The 16,232-nt window shown below is 47.3% G+C and overlaps 1 protein-coding gene across 1 annotated transcript in view; it reads right to left on the reverse strand.

The window, feature by feature from the left end:
• The window catches only part of HELLS (helicase, lymphoid specific), a 591,428-nt gene that overhangs the window by 346,861 nt on the left and 228,335 nt on the right, over window positions 1–16,232 (reverse strand). The window contains exon 14 of the mRNA XM_086922383.1: window positions 11,040–11,194. Coding sequence (XP_086778509.1) covers window positions 11,040–11,194 — 155 coding nt within the window. The remainder of the gene's footprint in view (window positions 1–11,039; window positions 11,195–16,232) is intronic.

Raw genomic sequence — 16,232 nt, forward strand, 5'->3', positions numbered from 1 at the left:
GCAGGGCTATAGAAGGTGTTTCGAGATCTTGGCTAAGGCCTTCCGGCGATGCCTCAACCTGAGCCTGTGGAACCATAGAGGAGTATGTTTGGGGCGTTGTACTCACGTTTGGCCCAGTTTCATCACTGGAGTCGTCTTTAACGGCTCCGATCCCCTGTTCGTCGTCTCCTACCTCGACGACGTCTTCTCCTTCGTCGACATAGTAGTTGGATTCATGCTCTGAATCTTGATCAGACTGTTGATCTGATTCTTCGGCTTCAACGAGATCGTCGAAGATATTTTCCGGCTCCGGCGCTGGTTTCTGCATGATTTGTCTAGCGGCCTGTCAAATCTGAAGTGTCTTTTTGGATCGAAATTGGGCACAGGCTAGGCAGTCTGCTTCATTATGTTCCGGAGATAAACACTTGTTACATACAGGGTGTTTATCTATACGTGGGTATTTCGAATTACAAAGAGGGCATCGTTTGAATGGACTTCGTTCCATCGACGACCGGTCTTCTTGGCGTCGAGAAGGCCCGCGGCCCGATTAGACGTCCTGAGTTGAATAAACTGTAAATAAAGCTGTCGGCACCGATCGAAAACAATACCGACGAGTCAGAAAGCCTTTTGGCCTCTTAGAAAAGTTTTTTTCGATTCCGAACTTCGAGTAAGGGAAAGTACATCCGAACCCAATGGCGGAAAAAAACAATCTGAGGATGGAGAGGATGCCCATGCGCACTGTAGTCCAGGGGAGGAGCCACCTATCTCGTGATACTTCGAAGACTCTTCCAGGACAACAATGTGCAATCATCCGGACCCAACACTAGGCGGCGATCTATGCACAGACATGAATTCAGCAGCCCACATGCCTCGAACTTCAATAAACATGATTGATCAGAACAATTGTGGGCTAATTAACCCCCTCAAAGAGGAAATTTATACGGATGCGGTTAAATATTTTTCTTTATGTACAATATGGGTGGGCGATTTCAACTGTACTTTGTGTCAGCATAGTCCGAAAACGGTATGTTGGCTCCTAGTTACCGAAAACCAACCGCTTTCTCATTTTAAGAAATCTCCACAGGGTGAAGAGTTAAATACCATCATTGTTGTAAATTAAGTATGTTTGGTTGATACTCTAGTTCAGTGGTTTCCAAACTGTGCCCTACAGCACCCCGGTGCGCCGTTAGAACTTGCCTGGGGCGCCGCCCACGTCTTGGGAACGTGGAAAAGATAGTATACTCTGAGTTAATGTATGTGAGTTAATGTATGAAGTGTGTAAATTTACTCTGCAGCCCCGAGAGCCAGTGCAACATATGTGCGGAACCCTGCTCCCTTCTCCCAATGGTTTAATTCACTCACAATGAGGCGGGAACACCGCTTTCTTTAAGCGCTGCGAGGAGAACAGGCTCTGATTGGGGTTTCAAAACTGTCCCGGCGCTGATTGCGGAGGTTCATCAGCCTAATCTTTGCAGGATTTAGGATTGGCTGCAGAGAATGGCTCATGCCCCTGAGTGCCTCTGTAGCCTGTGCGCGAAGGGCATGTGCAGGAGCAAAGAAGGCTGCAACGCAGGACCCAGCACAGAAGAGGCACCCCTGAGGTTAGAACATCCCCCCCTCCCCTTGAGCCGGCAACCTACCGACTAGGTGAGAGCACTCAGATGTCCTGAACACTTTACCCATTTTTACAAATGCATTTTTTTAATGAATGAGCCAAAAAAACACAAAATTTATACCGCACCAACATGAGTCACTCTGATGCATTAACTTTAGCTGTGCATTCGCAAATAACGGAGACTGGCGCAGCTAAGGAAAAGTATGAGTAGAGGAAAGGGAACAACTGTGCTCGCGCTAAACGACTTCACTGGCCATCTCCTTGAAGACTGCAGTAATCAGTCTGAAAACAATTCTCACCTAACCTCTGTTGCGCCTCAAGGTCCGCATAGCTCAGTGATAAACCCTATTCACAGAGCGACAAATAAGTTTGTGGTGTGTGCCGGGATAACGTACCTCGTTACGAGTTGACTTATTTTCAGATCCGTGTGCAACCTACTGTTTTGGTTATTATCACTTCCAAAGCAATTTTCACCAGGTAAATTTCGGCAAGTGACCCCTGTCGAATTTTACAGGAGGGAAATGAAAGGTAAATACCAGTAAATGTGGATTTTCGGGCAGAGAACCAAAATCCGCAAGTTAGGCCCTATTTAGAAGTGTGAAGAAGACCAGAGAGGCACCCCAGAAGTGTAAGCGCTCCAAAGCTAGGAACTTGTCTGCTTGCGAGGATGAGAGAAAGACTCCCCTCGGGTGTGAACATCCAAGAGGTGCCCTTCTACAGATTAATAACCCTGCCTGCGCCAACCACAACTATATGTCTGACAGCCCCAGAGCCTCCCTCAACTTGTGATTGCACCCGGCCTGTGCTATGAGGGAGAAACTCTGTTCACCCCTTTCAAGCACATCTGGACAGGGTAAGAGGGGTTTTTAGTTCCTTTTCTCATAAAATGCTTTTAATTACAGATCATTCCCTCCAGGTTCTTCTGTTAGTAAGAATTGGGCTACATACAAGAAATAAAATATATTATGTCCCCAATTAAGTTATATACACATCTTTCTGGGGTTAAGAAAAGTGATTTACTTATTTTATCTTCTAACTTTGCAATTGCTTGTGTAAAGCACTTAATATTTTGGCCACGTTTGAAGTATAGAAAACTACATGAATAAAATACTCATACCCCAGGGCTCCTCTGTACCAAGCCTTGCCCCTCACACCACCCTTACCTTACTGGTCTCTTTCCTTTCACAACACTCCATCATTTCACAGCTGTGCCCAGCACAGGCCTACATACTTACCACAGTCTGTCGCCACACATTTCAACCTTTCCTTCCCCCCTACATCTCTTCTAATTTTAAATTATTCTCCATGATATTCGAGTGTAGTCTTAGATCTCAGTGCCTTGTACCCTACAACACATTTTCAGTGCCACATTTTGGCACTGTCCTTCTCTAAACACAGGGACCTCCAACACCTCTCAACTTGGTGTTCAGCAGCTTGAAATTATTAGCATGGAATTGTTGGAATGGGAATGTTGCCCACATAGGTTCTGCACCCTGCATTACATGTTTTCTATGTTGTGACTTTGAGGGGTGCACAATGACTGCCCTCATAGCAGGCGTAGAACAACTTTCCGTGTTCTGGGTAAGTTACACAGAGGTGGTTGCAGCATCCCTGCTTTTGTAAAATGGTTGAGTGACCAGACATTTTTATCTGTGTCCAGGAGAGGGTATGTAGTCTACCAACACCTCATGCAAATTTCTGCTTTTATGTGAACCCTAGATTCCTATTCTGATATCACATGCTTGCATACAGTGTGTGTATATGCAACAACTACTTGGAGCATGTTTGTTAGTGTGTGTATGGTGAGAATTTTGTAATTGTACCAGTGAGATCTACGTTGGATGGCATCTTGTTTAACACAGTACAAGATGGAAGGTTGATAAAGCTTTTCCGGACAGTGGGATGTATTGATTGGCTTCCTGTGGCTAGAATGCAGAGACACAGACATTGATGTGAAGGAGAATGGAGAGAGGTTACCCTTTTAGAAATTAACGAAATTCCGGTTAGTAAAGTGACGCTGATAAGTTCTGGAACACTGCTGTTCAGTGGATGGTAGGGGCGAAGGTAGGACTGCAGTTTATGTTGTACAAGGTGAAGTTTCTAGATGGGGCTTGTCCTTTTGTCTGTCTCTAATCATGGTTACAGGACGGTTAACACTTGCCAGGTGCCAGTGTTTTATACTCCTGCTTGAAGCCAGCATCGTTGCTAAGTGCTTATAGGTACTGAGCCAAGGCTGGGCTTACATTACCCCCTCCCCCCCCCCCACCCCCCGCCCACCCCCAAGCCCGAATTAAAAAAAAGTAACAATGGGGAGCCACAGCCAATGGGTCAAGGAAGCCGTGGTCAAAAAAGTTTGGGAACCACTGCTCTAGTTTGTACCCCACCTACACAATATTCCACTTTTTTGGGAGGAGGTAGGACAAGTACTATCGACTTTATGGTGTGAGAGACTGACTTCCTGTCCATGCAATAATTTAGCCCAGCAAAGCACAATTCACTTTATGCTGTTTTGCACATTTTATAAAGACATTAGGGCACGCTTTATTAAGCCCCTCTTGAAAGAAATTCGCCCTTGTATGGATCAAGAAGGTTTTAATTACTTCTCTGTCCACTATTGCAATCTGCAGGGCTGTGCTCAACAACATTAGAACTGCGTTGTTAATTAGGAAATGTATGAACTGTGATAGGAAACGAATATGCTACTTACCAGTATGCATCTGTTCTTGGCATGTAGGGCTGCTGAAATTCATATCTGTGCATAGATCGCCGCCTAGTGTTGGGTCCGGATGATTGCACATTGTTGTCCTGGAAGAGTCTTCGAAGTATCACACGATAGGTGTCTCCTCCCCTGGACTACAGTGCGCATGGGCATAGACTCCATCCATTGTTTTTAGCCATTGTGGCAGAGATGGTGTAATACAGTAAGTGATGACCATGCTAAGAGTAATTCTGAGTGCTGCAGCCGCTACAGGCGCCGGGGAGGGCGATATGAATGTCAGCAGCCCTACATGCCAAGAACAGATGCATACTGGTAAGTAGCATATTCGGTTCGAGGCATGTCGGCTTCTGAATTCATATCTGTGCATAGAATATATAGCAGTCCCTCTATTAGCGGCGGCCGCCCGTGCCAGCTGCAGCAGTCTGAAAAAGTGTTTAGAACAGCCTGCCCTACAGCTGCCTGCTGTTTGGAGTGCACATCTACACAGTAGTGTTTTGTAAATGTGTGTATGGTAGACCATGTGGCTGCTTTAAAGATTTCCTCTAAAGGAATGTTTCCTAGGAAAGCCATGGAGGCCCCCAACTTTCGTGTGGAGTGGGCTCTCGGGGGAACTGTTAATGTGCGCTTAGCCTTTTGATAGCAAATCTGTAGGCACTTAACGATCCACCTGGCTATGCCTGCTTTGGAAATGAGGTTGCCTTTGTATTGTGGTAAAAAGGCAACAAACATTTGTTTTCCTAAAATCTTTTGTCCTATATGTAGTACATTAGAGCTCTCTTGACATCTAGTGTGTGGAGCCTTCTTTCTGCCACTGAATCAGGATTCTGGAAGAACACTGGCAGTTCTTTAGTTTGATATGGAACTGCGAAACTACCTTAGGAAGAAATTTTGGGTTGGTGCGAAGCACTACCCTGTTGGAGTGAATTTGTATGAATGGCTCTTGGATAGTTAGTACCTGGAGTTCACTAACGCGTCGCAGTGAAGTGAAGTGATTGCTATCAGGAAAGCTACTTTACACGCCAAGAACTGAATCTCGCAGGAATGTAGAGGCTCAAAAGGTGGACCCATCAGTCTGCTGAGGACCACATTCAGGTTCCATTCAGGAGCTGGCGCGGTCCGGGGAGGAATGACTCGTTTGAGTCTTTCCAAAAAGGCTTTAATGGCTGGCACTCTGAAAAGCGAGAGATGCTGCCTGTTCTGCAAATAAGCTGCTATTGCGGACAAATGTATGCGAATGGAAGCATGGGCCAGATTGCATTTGTATAGATGTAACAGATAACAAATGATGTTGTGAGTAGAGGCGTCCAGCGGGTTGATGTTGTGGTCTGCACAGTAAATGACACCGCTTCCATTTCGCCGCATAGCATGCTCTGGTGGTGGGCTTTCTTGCCTCCCGTATGATATCCATACAGTCTGGAGGCAAATTGAGGTAGCCAAATTCTAAGACCTCAGGAGCCAGATCGAGCTGTTGCGGATCTGGGTGCTGAATGTCGCCATGGCTCTGCGTCAAAATCCTGGGTGTGAGGTGCAGCCTTTGATGCGGTACCAAAGATAGTTCCAGAAACGTGGTGTACCATGGTTGGCGTGCCCACGTCGGAGCAACCAGGATGAGCGTCATCAAGTGTTGCTTCAGCTTGCGTGCCACCAGCGGTATTAGAGGTGCTACGGGAAAAGCGTACGCAAAGATGCCTGACCAGTTCATCCATATCGCATTGCCCTGCGACTGTGGGTGTGGGTGTGGGTGTGGGAACCTGGCGGCAAAGCTTCGGCATTTGGAGTTTTCCTTTGTGGCGAACAGGTCCATCTCTGGATGACCCCACTGCTGGAAGTACGGGTGGAGTACTGATGGATGTATCTCCCACTCGTGCATTTGGTGGCTGTACCTGCTGAGCAGGCCCACCATCTGATTGTCCTTGCCTGGGAGGTGTTCCGCCATGAGGAAGATGTTCCTCTGAATGGCCCACTTCCACATGCTCTGAGCCAGATGAGACAACTGTGGAGTGTACCTCCCTGCTTCTGAATGTAGTACATGGCAGTCATGTTGTCCGTCCGGATCAACACGACCTTGTTGCACAGATGTACTTTGAATGCTTTCATCGCCATGAAGATAGCCATCAGTTCTAGAACGTTGATGTGCATCTTCTTCTGCTACGTTGTCCATAGTCCCTGCACTGTGTAGTGGAGAACATGAGCTCCCCAACCCTGGAGAGATGCGTCAGTCAGAATGATCTGTGGCACAGGCTCCTGGAACAGTCGTCCCTTGCAAAGGTTTTGTGGATTTCACCAATGCAGAGAGTTGTATGCACGACCGGTTACCAACACTAGGTCTTTCAACTGTCCGCGAGCCTGATTCCACTGACGTGCTAAGCACTCCTGAAGCTGACGCATATGTAGTCTTGCGTGCGGGACTATGAAAATGCAGGAGGCCATCATGCCTATCAACTGCATGAACACTCAGGCCTGAAGTGAGTGTTGAGGTCTGAATTTCTGTATCAGCGATTGAATGCTGCTGATCCTCACTGAATTTGGCTGTGCCTTGGCTGCCAGAGTATCTATGGTCGCACCCAGATACTGCCGTATGTGGGCGGGTTGCAGGTGGGACTTTGGGTAATTCAGTGAGAATCCCAGATTGTGAAGGTTAACGGTGTGGGACATGTGGGCGGTACACTGCTGGGCCGACTTTGCCTGGTTAAGCCAGTCGTCCAGATAAGGGTAGACGTGAATGTTCTGTCTCCGTAAGTGTGCCGCCACCGTCGCCAGGCACTTTGTAAACACCCTGGGTGCCATCTGAAAGGTAGGACATTGAACTGGTAATGCTGATTTTGGATGGTGAACCTGAGGTATTTTCTGTGTGACTGGTGTAGTGGAATATGAAAATACGCATCCTTCAGATCTAATGTTGCGAGAAAATCTCCCTGACTGAGCAACGGTAGTACTTGCTGCAGTGTTAGCATGTGAAAGTGCTCTGATAGAATGTATTGATTGAGGGGTCTGAGGTACAGTATGGGTCTGAGGGACCCGTCCTTTTTTGGAACCAAGAAGTACAGTGAGTAAACTCCTGTGCCTCTTTCTTCCACAGGCACGAGCTAGATTGCTCCTTTTGCAGCATGACTAGTACCTCCTGCTGCAATAAGTGCAAATGCTCTGCGGACATAGGACGGTGTCTTGGGGGTATGTTGGGTGGAGTGGATGTTAACTCCAGACAATAACCGTACTGGATAAGCTTTGTGACCCACCTGTCTTGTGATGGACTTCCAGACTTGCAGGAACTGTTGAATTCTCTCCCCGACCGGTGTAGTATGGTCGGGGGGCAGTGACAAGGCGTCACCGTTTGTTAGTGGCGGAGGACCTGGAGCTGTTTCCACAACCTCTGCCCTTGACGCCGTTTCCACGATAGCCACCTCTACTTTGTTTGGCGTATGTGGTTTGCGCGCCACCTTTAGTGTACTGTGTTTGCTGGGACAGCTGGCCTCTGGAAACACCTCTATTGCCTGAGCGACGAAAAGAACCACCCCTGAACTTTGCAGTCTCAGTGTCTCTTGATTTTCTCCAAGGTGATGTCCACCTCTGGTCCAAATAGATGATCAGGGTTTACTGGCTGATTTAGAATGGTGGTCTGGATCTCTGGCTTAAAACCGGAGATTCTGAGCCAGGCATGTCGCCTCAACATGACACTAGTGTTAACTGCCCTGGCCGTGGTGTCTGCTGCGTCCAGTGCACATTTGATAGAAGCATTTGATATGAGCTTCCCTTCCTGTATGAGCATCTCAGCTGCCTCCTTATATTCGTCAGGCAGGTGCTGTAACAGGGTCTCCAGTGGTCCTAATGGGCCCTGTCATACCGAGCTAAGAGTGTCTGAGTGTTTGAAATGCGCCAGATATTGGCCGCTTGAGCTGCCACCCTTTTCCCTGATGCCTCTAGCACCTTAGATTCTTTATCAGGGGGAGGAGCATCACCCGTTGTTTGTGAATTAGCCCTCTTCCGGGCATTAGAAACAACAAGAGAGTCCAACGGCAACTGTCCCTTAATGTAGGTAGGGTCCCCAGGCACCGGTTTGTACTTCTTTTCAATCCTGGGGTTTATCACCCTGGCTCTTGTAGGCTCCTTAAATATTTCCCCAGCATGTTTCAAGACACCCTTCAACATAGGCAGAGTCTTGACAGTCATCTCTGAGGTGGAAAAGGTGTCGAACAGAAAGTCCTCTTCAATAGGGTCAGCATGGAGCTGGACGTCATGATTCTTGGCTGCCCTTTCAATCAGTGCATTAAACGCAGCCGAATCCTCAGTAGGCGATATTTTCACAGTATACACATGAGTGTCTGGGGCAGTGTGTGGATCCCCCAGGGTCAGCAGCATCTGCCCAAGGTTCATTAGTATTTTCTGGATCAGTGTCCACAGGATAGCTGTATTCGTCATGGTCACTTTCCCCAGTCTCCACATCTGAATAAGTGGGCGAGACATCCTGGCCACGTGGAGATACAGGTTCTACAAGAAAAGGTGTTTTAGTAGAATCCTTTTTCAGTGGGATTTTATAGGACTCCATTGGCTGTTCTGGGGCGATCTTTCGTTTATAAATAGAAAGTCTGCCTGTCTCGGCACCGATAAACTGTTCCTGTTGCTCTTCAGGCAAGGGCCATCGATACTTTGTGGCTGGGACCACAGTTGTGGGCTTCGGCCCCGTGGATACCTTCTTGGGCACTTCGACTGCCATTTTAGGGACGAAGGCCTTCGGCACCACCTTTGGTGGCAGTGTGAAGTGGATCGGTGCCGACGTCTTTTGAGGCTTGACGGCAGGCTTCGATGGTGGAGGATCCTTAGGCCCGACAGCCGAAGCCTTGTCCTTAATGCGCTTCAGGGAGTCCGCCACCTGCTTCGAGAAGGAGGCGGACGGATGCGTCCATTCAACGGAATCCTTCGAGGCACCACCAGGCGTGGACTCGGGGGTTGCATCGCTTTTAGTCTTATCCGGAAGCGGAGGCTCAAGAACCTTCAGATCACCGAGTCCTTTGTCGGTGTCGACTGTCTTTGGCGCAGATTTTTTCGGGTCGACATCCTTGACCTTTGCCTTCGGCGTGCCAGACTTTGGCTCGACATCCTTTAGCGGCCTCTTGGGGTCGATAACACTTTTTTGCTTCGTCGGTGCCGACAGATCCGAGGACTTCGAGCCGACCAAAGCAATACACACTTTCGGTTTCGATTTAGCCTCAAGTGCTTTAGGTTGCGTAGACACCGAAGCTTTCACTTGGTTTCGATTTCGCAACTTGCGGCTCCTTAGATATGTCCGAAGCCGAGCCCGAATGCGGGGCCATAGAACTTATTGGAAGATCTTGGGTAAGGCCCTGTGGCGATCCCTTGACCTGAGCTTTATGAATTGTTTTTGCCATCTTCCATGGCCCCAAAGGCCCCATCGTCATCTTCCGCATCGAGCATTCCAACATCAGCGTCATAGTTGGAGTCTACCTCCGATGCGGGATCCAACAGGTTCTCTCGAACCTCCCGCTCTGCTCCTTCATCATCCCCGGCATCGAAGATGTCCACCGGTTCAAGTGCCGTCTACTGGGCTTCCTTGCGCGCAGCGTGCCGATGCAGAATTGTCTTTTTGGATCGGAAACAAGCCATAAAGCTGGCTTCATCATGATCAGGCGACAGGCACTTGTTGCACACCGGGTGGACGTCGATGTGGGGATATTTCGAGTTGCACACAGGACATATCTTGAACGTGTTTCGTTCCATGATGGTTCGTCGATAAGGCCTCTGGCGTCGACCGGGCCTTCAGCGCCGAAAAGCACGCGGCTCTTCTGGATATCCGGCTCGGAAAGCGAGCTGGAACAGAACTGGGCACCGACCGCAAGACAATACAGACGAACAACTAAAGGCCTTTAGGCCAACGGAAAGTTTTATATCCATTCCGACTTGAGTGAACCAATATACATCCAAACCCAATTGCGGAAAAAAACAATCTGAGGATGGAGTCTATGCCAATGTGCACTGTAGTCCAGGGGACGAGCCACCTATCTCGTGATACTTCGAAGACTCTTCCAGGACAACAATGTGCGAACATCCGGACCCAACACTAGGCGGCGATCTCTGCACAGATATGAATTCAGCAGCCCACATGCCTCGAACATTACATTTATGAAATGCTGTATATTATCAAAACTTATTTAAAAAAAGAATATATTTTTTTGTAATTTGTGAATATATGTATACACCCGAATTGTTGTATAGGAGGTTTTAAGTTTCATTAAATTGTTGTGTGTATGGAACACTTATGATTCATATGAATCGAATAAAGTTATTTGAACTGAACTGACAGAAATCGTGTATTTGAGTGTGACTAAATATAACTTGTCCTTAGGTTATGGTCTGCTTCAAATGTAATATGTACGGAATTACTGTTAGCTCCTCAGACAACTTAGTGGAAATGGATGGTATTAAGAATATACCAGAGTGTGTACTCATTAGTTCACTAAAGCCAGACCTTGGGTGGCAATAGTGGTAGTAGTGATGGTACGGATGTTATGGTAATGGCGGCAGTGAAGGTAGCTACTAAATAAGGATTGCTTTCTCCGTACAATACATGTAGGCCTTTGCCATGGCTCGTTCTAAAAAGTGTAGTGCTAAGTTGAAAAAACGGTGCTAATTTTTCAACGAAAACATCCAAGCACCACACCTGTAAGATTGCCATCACAGTCAATATATGATTTGCTATAATAAGCCAGTTACCTTTCTTGGTCTGCTTCCTGCTGCAAAAGCAGTTGATTGATTAACTTCTCCATCTCCTCTGGGGTATCACCCTCAGGTTCTCTATAATCTACTACTTTTCGACTCCTACGTTTTGGTCGTCCAGTAGAAGTTACTTCAATCTTTTGCTCCTCTTCCTGAAAATTATAGTAAGAGGTAAGTGTACACACAAGTAAACACTTGAAAGTAAAACCATTAAATCTTAGTCAAAATTACTCCATTCAGTAAAAGGTTCAAGTAGAACAAATGTAACAAAACTGGTAGACGAAAGAGCCCTATTGCAATGCATAAGGACAGGAAACTTTGCACAGTGTAAAACGCTACAGTTTCCTACCCTTAGTTGACTATTCCCTACTCACAACAATCTAGTAAACCTCTTTACACTGAAGAATCTTTAACTTTAACCTCAAACAGAGCCTACGTCTGTGCTGGAAAGGGGGTACACTCAAGTGTGCGTACATCAATTGTGGAGGGATGGCTACTGAACTCTCTAGGCTGTCTGAAGTGTAGTAATTGGAGGCGACCAATTGTTACCCAAGTTAACCGTCCTTCCTCTTAATCTAAATTGGGAGTGGGTCTACTTGTTCCCCGTATAAAATCAAAATACTGCTACATTCATCCAACCCCCTTTCTTCAAAATCGGGACTCTGAATTTCCCCCTCTCAATGCTTGTGCAAATCCTTATTGAGTAGTTCCCAGTCATGAACCTCAAGCAGTGCACTTCGACAGTGTGATTGTACCACAAGATGGCTGTTCTTCAGCATGGAGAATGAAAACTATCCCACAGCTCCCCCAGAGAAACTGTATCCAGAGCCCACTGGAAGTGTTGGGGAGAAGAACATTAGTTACTTACCTGTAAACTGTGGTTCTCCAGCATTGGTGTATTTCATAGATTCACATGCTTGAATATTCCCAGTCGTCGAAGTGCGAGTCCCGCGGTATGTATACATAGAAAAATTGTATATAATTATACATAAGAAATGTAATACACATACACATATGTACCATAGAACTGAAAGAAGGCCCATAGAAGCCTTAAAGGGAGAATTCACTTTAATAACATAGTCATTATAATAGTCCACATTCCATCCAATCAGGCAACAGCACCCTCTAGAACCTTCCCAGAAGCTCAAGCCCTCAGATTTTCGTAGCACCAAAGTGACCAAGAGTGCATGAGGAGAAGAGAGCCTCTAAGGGGAGGAATGGTGGGTCGCATGTGAATCTATGAAAGACACCAATACTGGATAACTGCGGTTACAGGTAAGTAACGCATTTCTTATCCAGTATTATGGGTGTCTTTCATAGATTCACATGCCTGAATCAGAGTAGCAAGCAATACCTTGTGCACATTTCTGATGGAACAGCATATACAAGTCATGAGATAATACATATCATGCAACTATGAACCATCAATAGATATCAACAGGAAGCAGTAACAGAGAAATGTGCCTTACATAAAAGGATGGAGGGATGGAGGAAGGCTCACCTCACTGGAATAGATGGCGTAACACTGCTTGTCCCACTGCTGCATCCTTCATCAGCTCTGTATCCAGGCAGTAGCGCCTGGTGAAGGTATGCTGCGACTTCCATGTTGCCGCCCTGCAGATGTCAATAATTGGCACTCCAGAAAATAGTGCCATAGAAGTCGACATGGCTCTTGTAGAGAGCGCCCTGATTTTAGAGTGCAATGGATGTCCGGCTCTGTCGTGGCAGAAGGCAATTGCCGAAGAGATCCATCTGGAGATGCTTTGTTTGGATAGCGGTAGACCCTTTCTAGGTCTACTGAAGGCTATGAAAAGTTGGTTGGATTTCCTGAAATGTTTGGTTTTATCAATATAAAATGTTATACATCTTTTAAGGTCCAATGAGTGCAGCGATCTCTCAGCTGCGGTGCTGGGATTTGGGAAGAATGATCTGAGAATCACCGGCACCTTTCAGTGGAAGTCCGACGGAACCTTAGGAATAAACCTAGGATTGGTCCTTAAAATTACTCTGTCATCCCTAAACTGCAGGAAGGGGTCTTGGATGGAAAGAGCCTGCAGTTCACTGACCCTCCTTGCTGATGTAAGCGCCAGGAGGAGAGCTGTCTTCCACGAAATGTATTTTAGTTCTGCCCTGTGAATGGGTTCAAAAGGGTGTTTCATTAGTTGGTTAAGAACCACATTTAGATGCCATGTTGGAGGGACCATTCGTGGACGAGGAAAAGATCTATAGAGACCTTTAAGGAATTGTTTTATCAGTCTACTAGACCAGAGAGAGGGCTCTCTATGTGTCCTTTTAAATCGTGATATCGCCGCCAAATGTACTTTTATGGAGGAGTGGGCTAGGCCAGACTGCGCCAGATGAAGCAAGTAGGGTAATATTTGTTCTGGAGAGGTAGCGAAGGGACGTAGACCTTTGTCCGCACATCAGATGCAGAAGCACTTCCACTTCAGGGAATAAGTCTTGTTAGTGATGTCCGCTCGTGCCCTGGCTAGGATATCTACAATCCTGCAGAATGTTTAACTTGCAGAATTATCGGTACTCGGGAGCCAAGCCGATAACCTGAGATTTCAGATCCGGATGTTGAATCTGCTTGTCGCTCATCGTGAGTAGAGATGGATGCTGACGTAGACTGATTGGCGGCTGCAGTGAGAGGCGATGAAGGTCTGTGAACCAATGTTGCCTCGGCCAGAATGGGGCTATAAGAATTAAAGTGCAAGGGTCCGCCTTCATCTTTGAGGTCTCTGGGAATCATTGGAAATGGAGGAAATGCGTACGCAAAGATGTTGCGCCATGCAATGGAAAATGCATTTCCGAGAGACCCTGGTTGGGGATGCCAACTTGCGAAGCTTTGGCATTCTCCCGGGTCGCAAATAGGTCGATTTGCGGTGTTCCCCACCTTGAGAAGATGTGAGCGGTGGTCGCCGTGTCTAGCTCCCATTCGTGAGATGAAGACCTCCGTCTGCTTAGGGTATCTGATGACATTGTCCTTGCCTGGGACGTACTCCACCCTCAACGATATGTTGTGGAGAATGAGCCAATTCCAGATCTTCTGCGATTCGCAAGAGTGTTAGCGAATGTGTCCCTCCCTGTTTGTTCAGGTAGTGCATCGTCGTAGTGTTGTTGGTCCCAACTAGCACTAGGGAGTTCTTGATCCTTGGCAAGAAGGCATGCAAGGCTAGGAAGAATGCCCTCCGCTCCAGCAGGTTGATATGGAGCTGTGTCTCCTGCTCAGACCATCTGCCACTGATGCGCAGTTCTTGCAGGACTGCTCCCCAACCCTCCAGTGAGGCAGGAACGGCAACCCTTGAGAGGTTCTTGAGTGACCTCCATCACTGCAATGTCCTGACGATCTGGCTCATGATCTTTATGTGGTCGAAGGTTCTCATACACTGCGTCCACTGTTTGGACAGAGCCTCTTGGAGAGGACGCATCCATAGCCGACAGTGCGGTATGAGTAGGATACACAAGGACATCATGCCCAGGAGGGATTTGAAGGTCCGGACTGAAAGTCTTCTTCGAAGCCACCGATGCGGCTAGGGAGACAAGCTTGCGTTTTCTCTACTGAGACTGGAAAGCCTTTTGTATCTAGTGTTGCTCAGAGGAAGGTAATGACTCGAGAGGGATGCAAGGTGGATTTTTCCCGATTGAGTGTAAGACCCAAGTTTTGAAGAGATTGAGACAGGCGTTGGAGGATTTGGTTGCGCCTGAGAAGGATGGTGCCTTCACCAGCCAGTCGTCCAAATACGGGAAGACTTGATGCCCGTGCTGTCTGAGGAAAGCTGCCACCGGGGAAAATCATTTGGTGAAGATTCGGGGTGCAGACTGGAGGCCAAAAGGGAGGACACAGAACTGATAGTGTTGGCCAGCCACTGCAAATCTTAGGAATTTCCTGTGACTCCTGTGGATTGGGACGTGAAAGTATGCGTCCTGCAGGTCCAAAGAAGTCATGAAATCTCCCTCCTCCAGTAGGCCCAAGACTTCTTGAATCGTGACCATGTGGAACGATTGCTTCTTTAAGAAGGTGTTGAGCGCCCTGAGGTCTAGAATGGGCCTCCATTTTTTTTCCTTCTTTTGAATGAGGAAGAAGCGGGAGTAAAATCCTCTCCCCTGGTTAGCTGACGGTACTCGCTCTATTGCCCTTTTCCGAAGCATGACCGAGATTTCCTGAAGAAGCAATCGTAGGTTCTTGCGAGGCATAGGGCGAGGAGGGGTTGTTGGAGGGATACTTTCAAACTCTAAAGAATGTCCAAATCGAATTAACTGGAGGAGCCACTGGTCCGTTGTTATCCTCCTCCAGTTGGAGGAAATGGGTCAGTTTTCCTTCAATTTTCAAAGAAGGAGATGAGGGATGGACTGGCTGTAATAGTAGGTCACGGGCGTCTGCCAGCTGGCTTTCGTTGGGTCTTTCCTCTAAAGTTGGAGTTTCCAAAGGAGGACTGCCTGTTCGGTTGGCGCGGCTGGTACTGCGACTTGCCGTGGCCATAAGAATATGAGGATCTATTTTGATAATTGCCTCTGTAAGGGGATTGTCCTCTGCCTCTGTTCGCTCGAAAGGACTGTTTTTTAAATTGCAGCGTGCCAAGTGCTCTCGCTGTATCCGTGTCCTTTATAGTTTGTAGCGCTTCATCAATCTTTGCGCCAAACAGTTGTTGTCCATCATATGGCATGTCTAGGATTTTAGACTGCACCTCCTGTCTGAATGAGGTAGACTGGAGCCATCCCTGCCTTCGCAATACAGCTGCTCCTGCTAGTTGTCTGAAACCAGTCATTGCAACATCCAGAGCACAGTCTATTAATTCAGAGGCCGAAGACTGACCTTCTAGGAGCAGAGCTTGAACCTCCTCCTTCGTGTCGTCCGGCAGTTCAGACAGATACGGAGCAATGTCTGCCCATAATTGTCTATTATATCTTCCTAGCAGCGCCATAGAATTTGCCAACTTGATAGTCATTGCCGATGTGGTTGAGAATAGTTTTCCGATGTTATCCAGCTTCCTGCCCTCCTTATCTGGCGGGGCTGTTATCGGTGAAGAGTGATTTCTGGGATTTTTCTGCGCCGCCTGTGTAACCACAGAGTCTGGTTTGGGGTGCCCTGTAAAACAGGCTGGCGCCGATGTTGGGGGCTTATATTTTTTCTCTAATCTTGAAACCACCGTAGAAACTGAGGCTGGTGTCTGCATCAATTGTAGACCC

This window comes from Lissotriton vulgaris, chromosome 5 (genome assembly GCF_964263255.1).
Source record: "Lissotriton vulgaris chromosome 5, aLisVul1.2, whole genome shotgun sequence".
Taxonomy (NCBI): Eukaryota; Metazoa; Chordata; class Amphibia; order Caudata; family Salamandridae; genus Lissotriton; species Lissotriton vulgaris.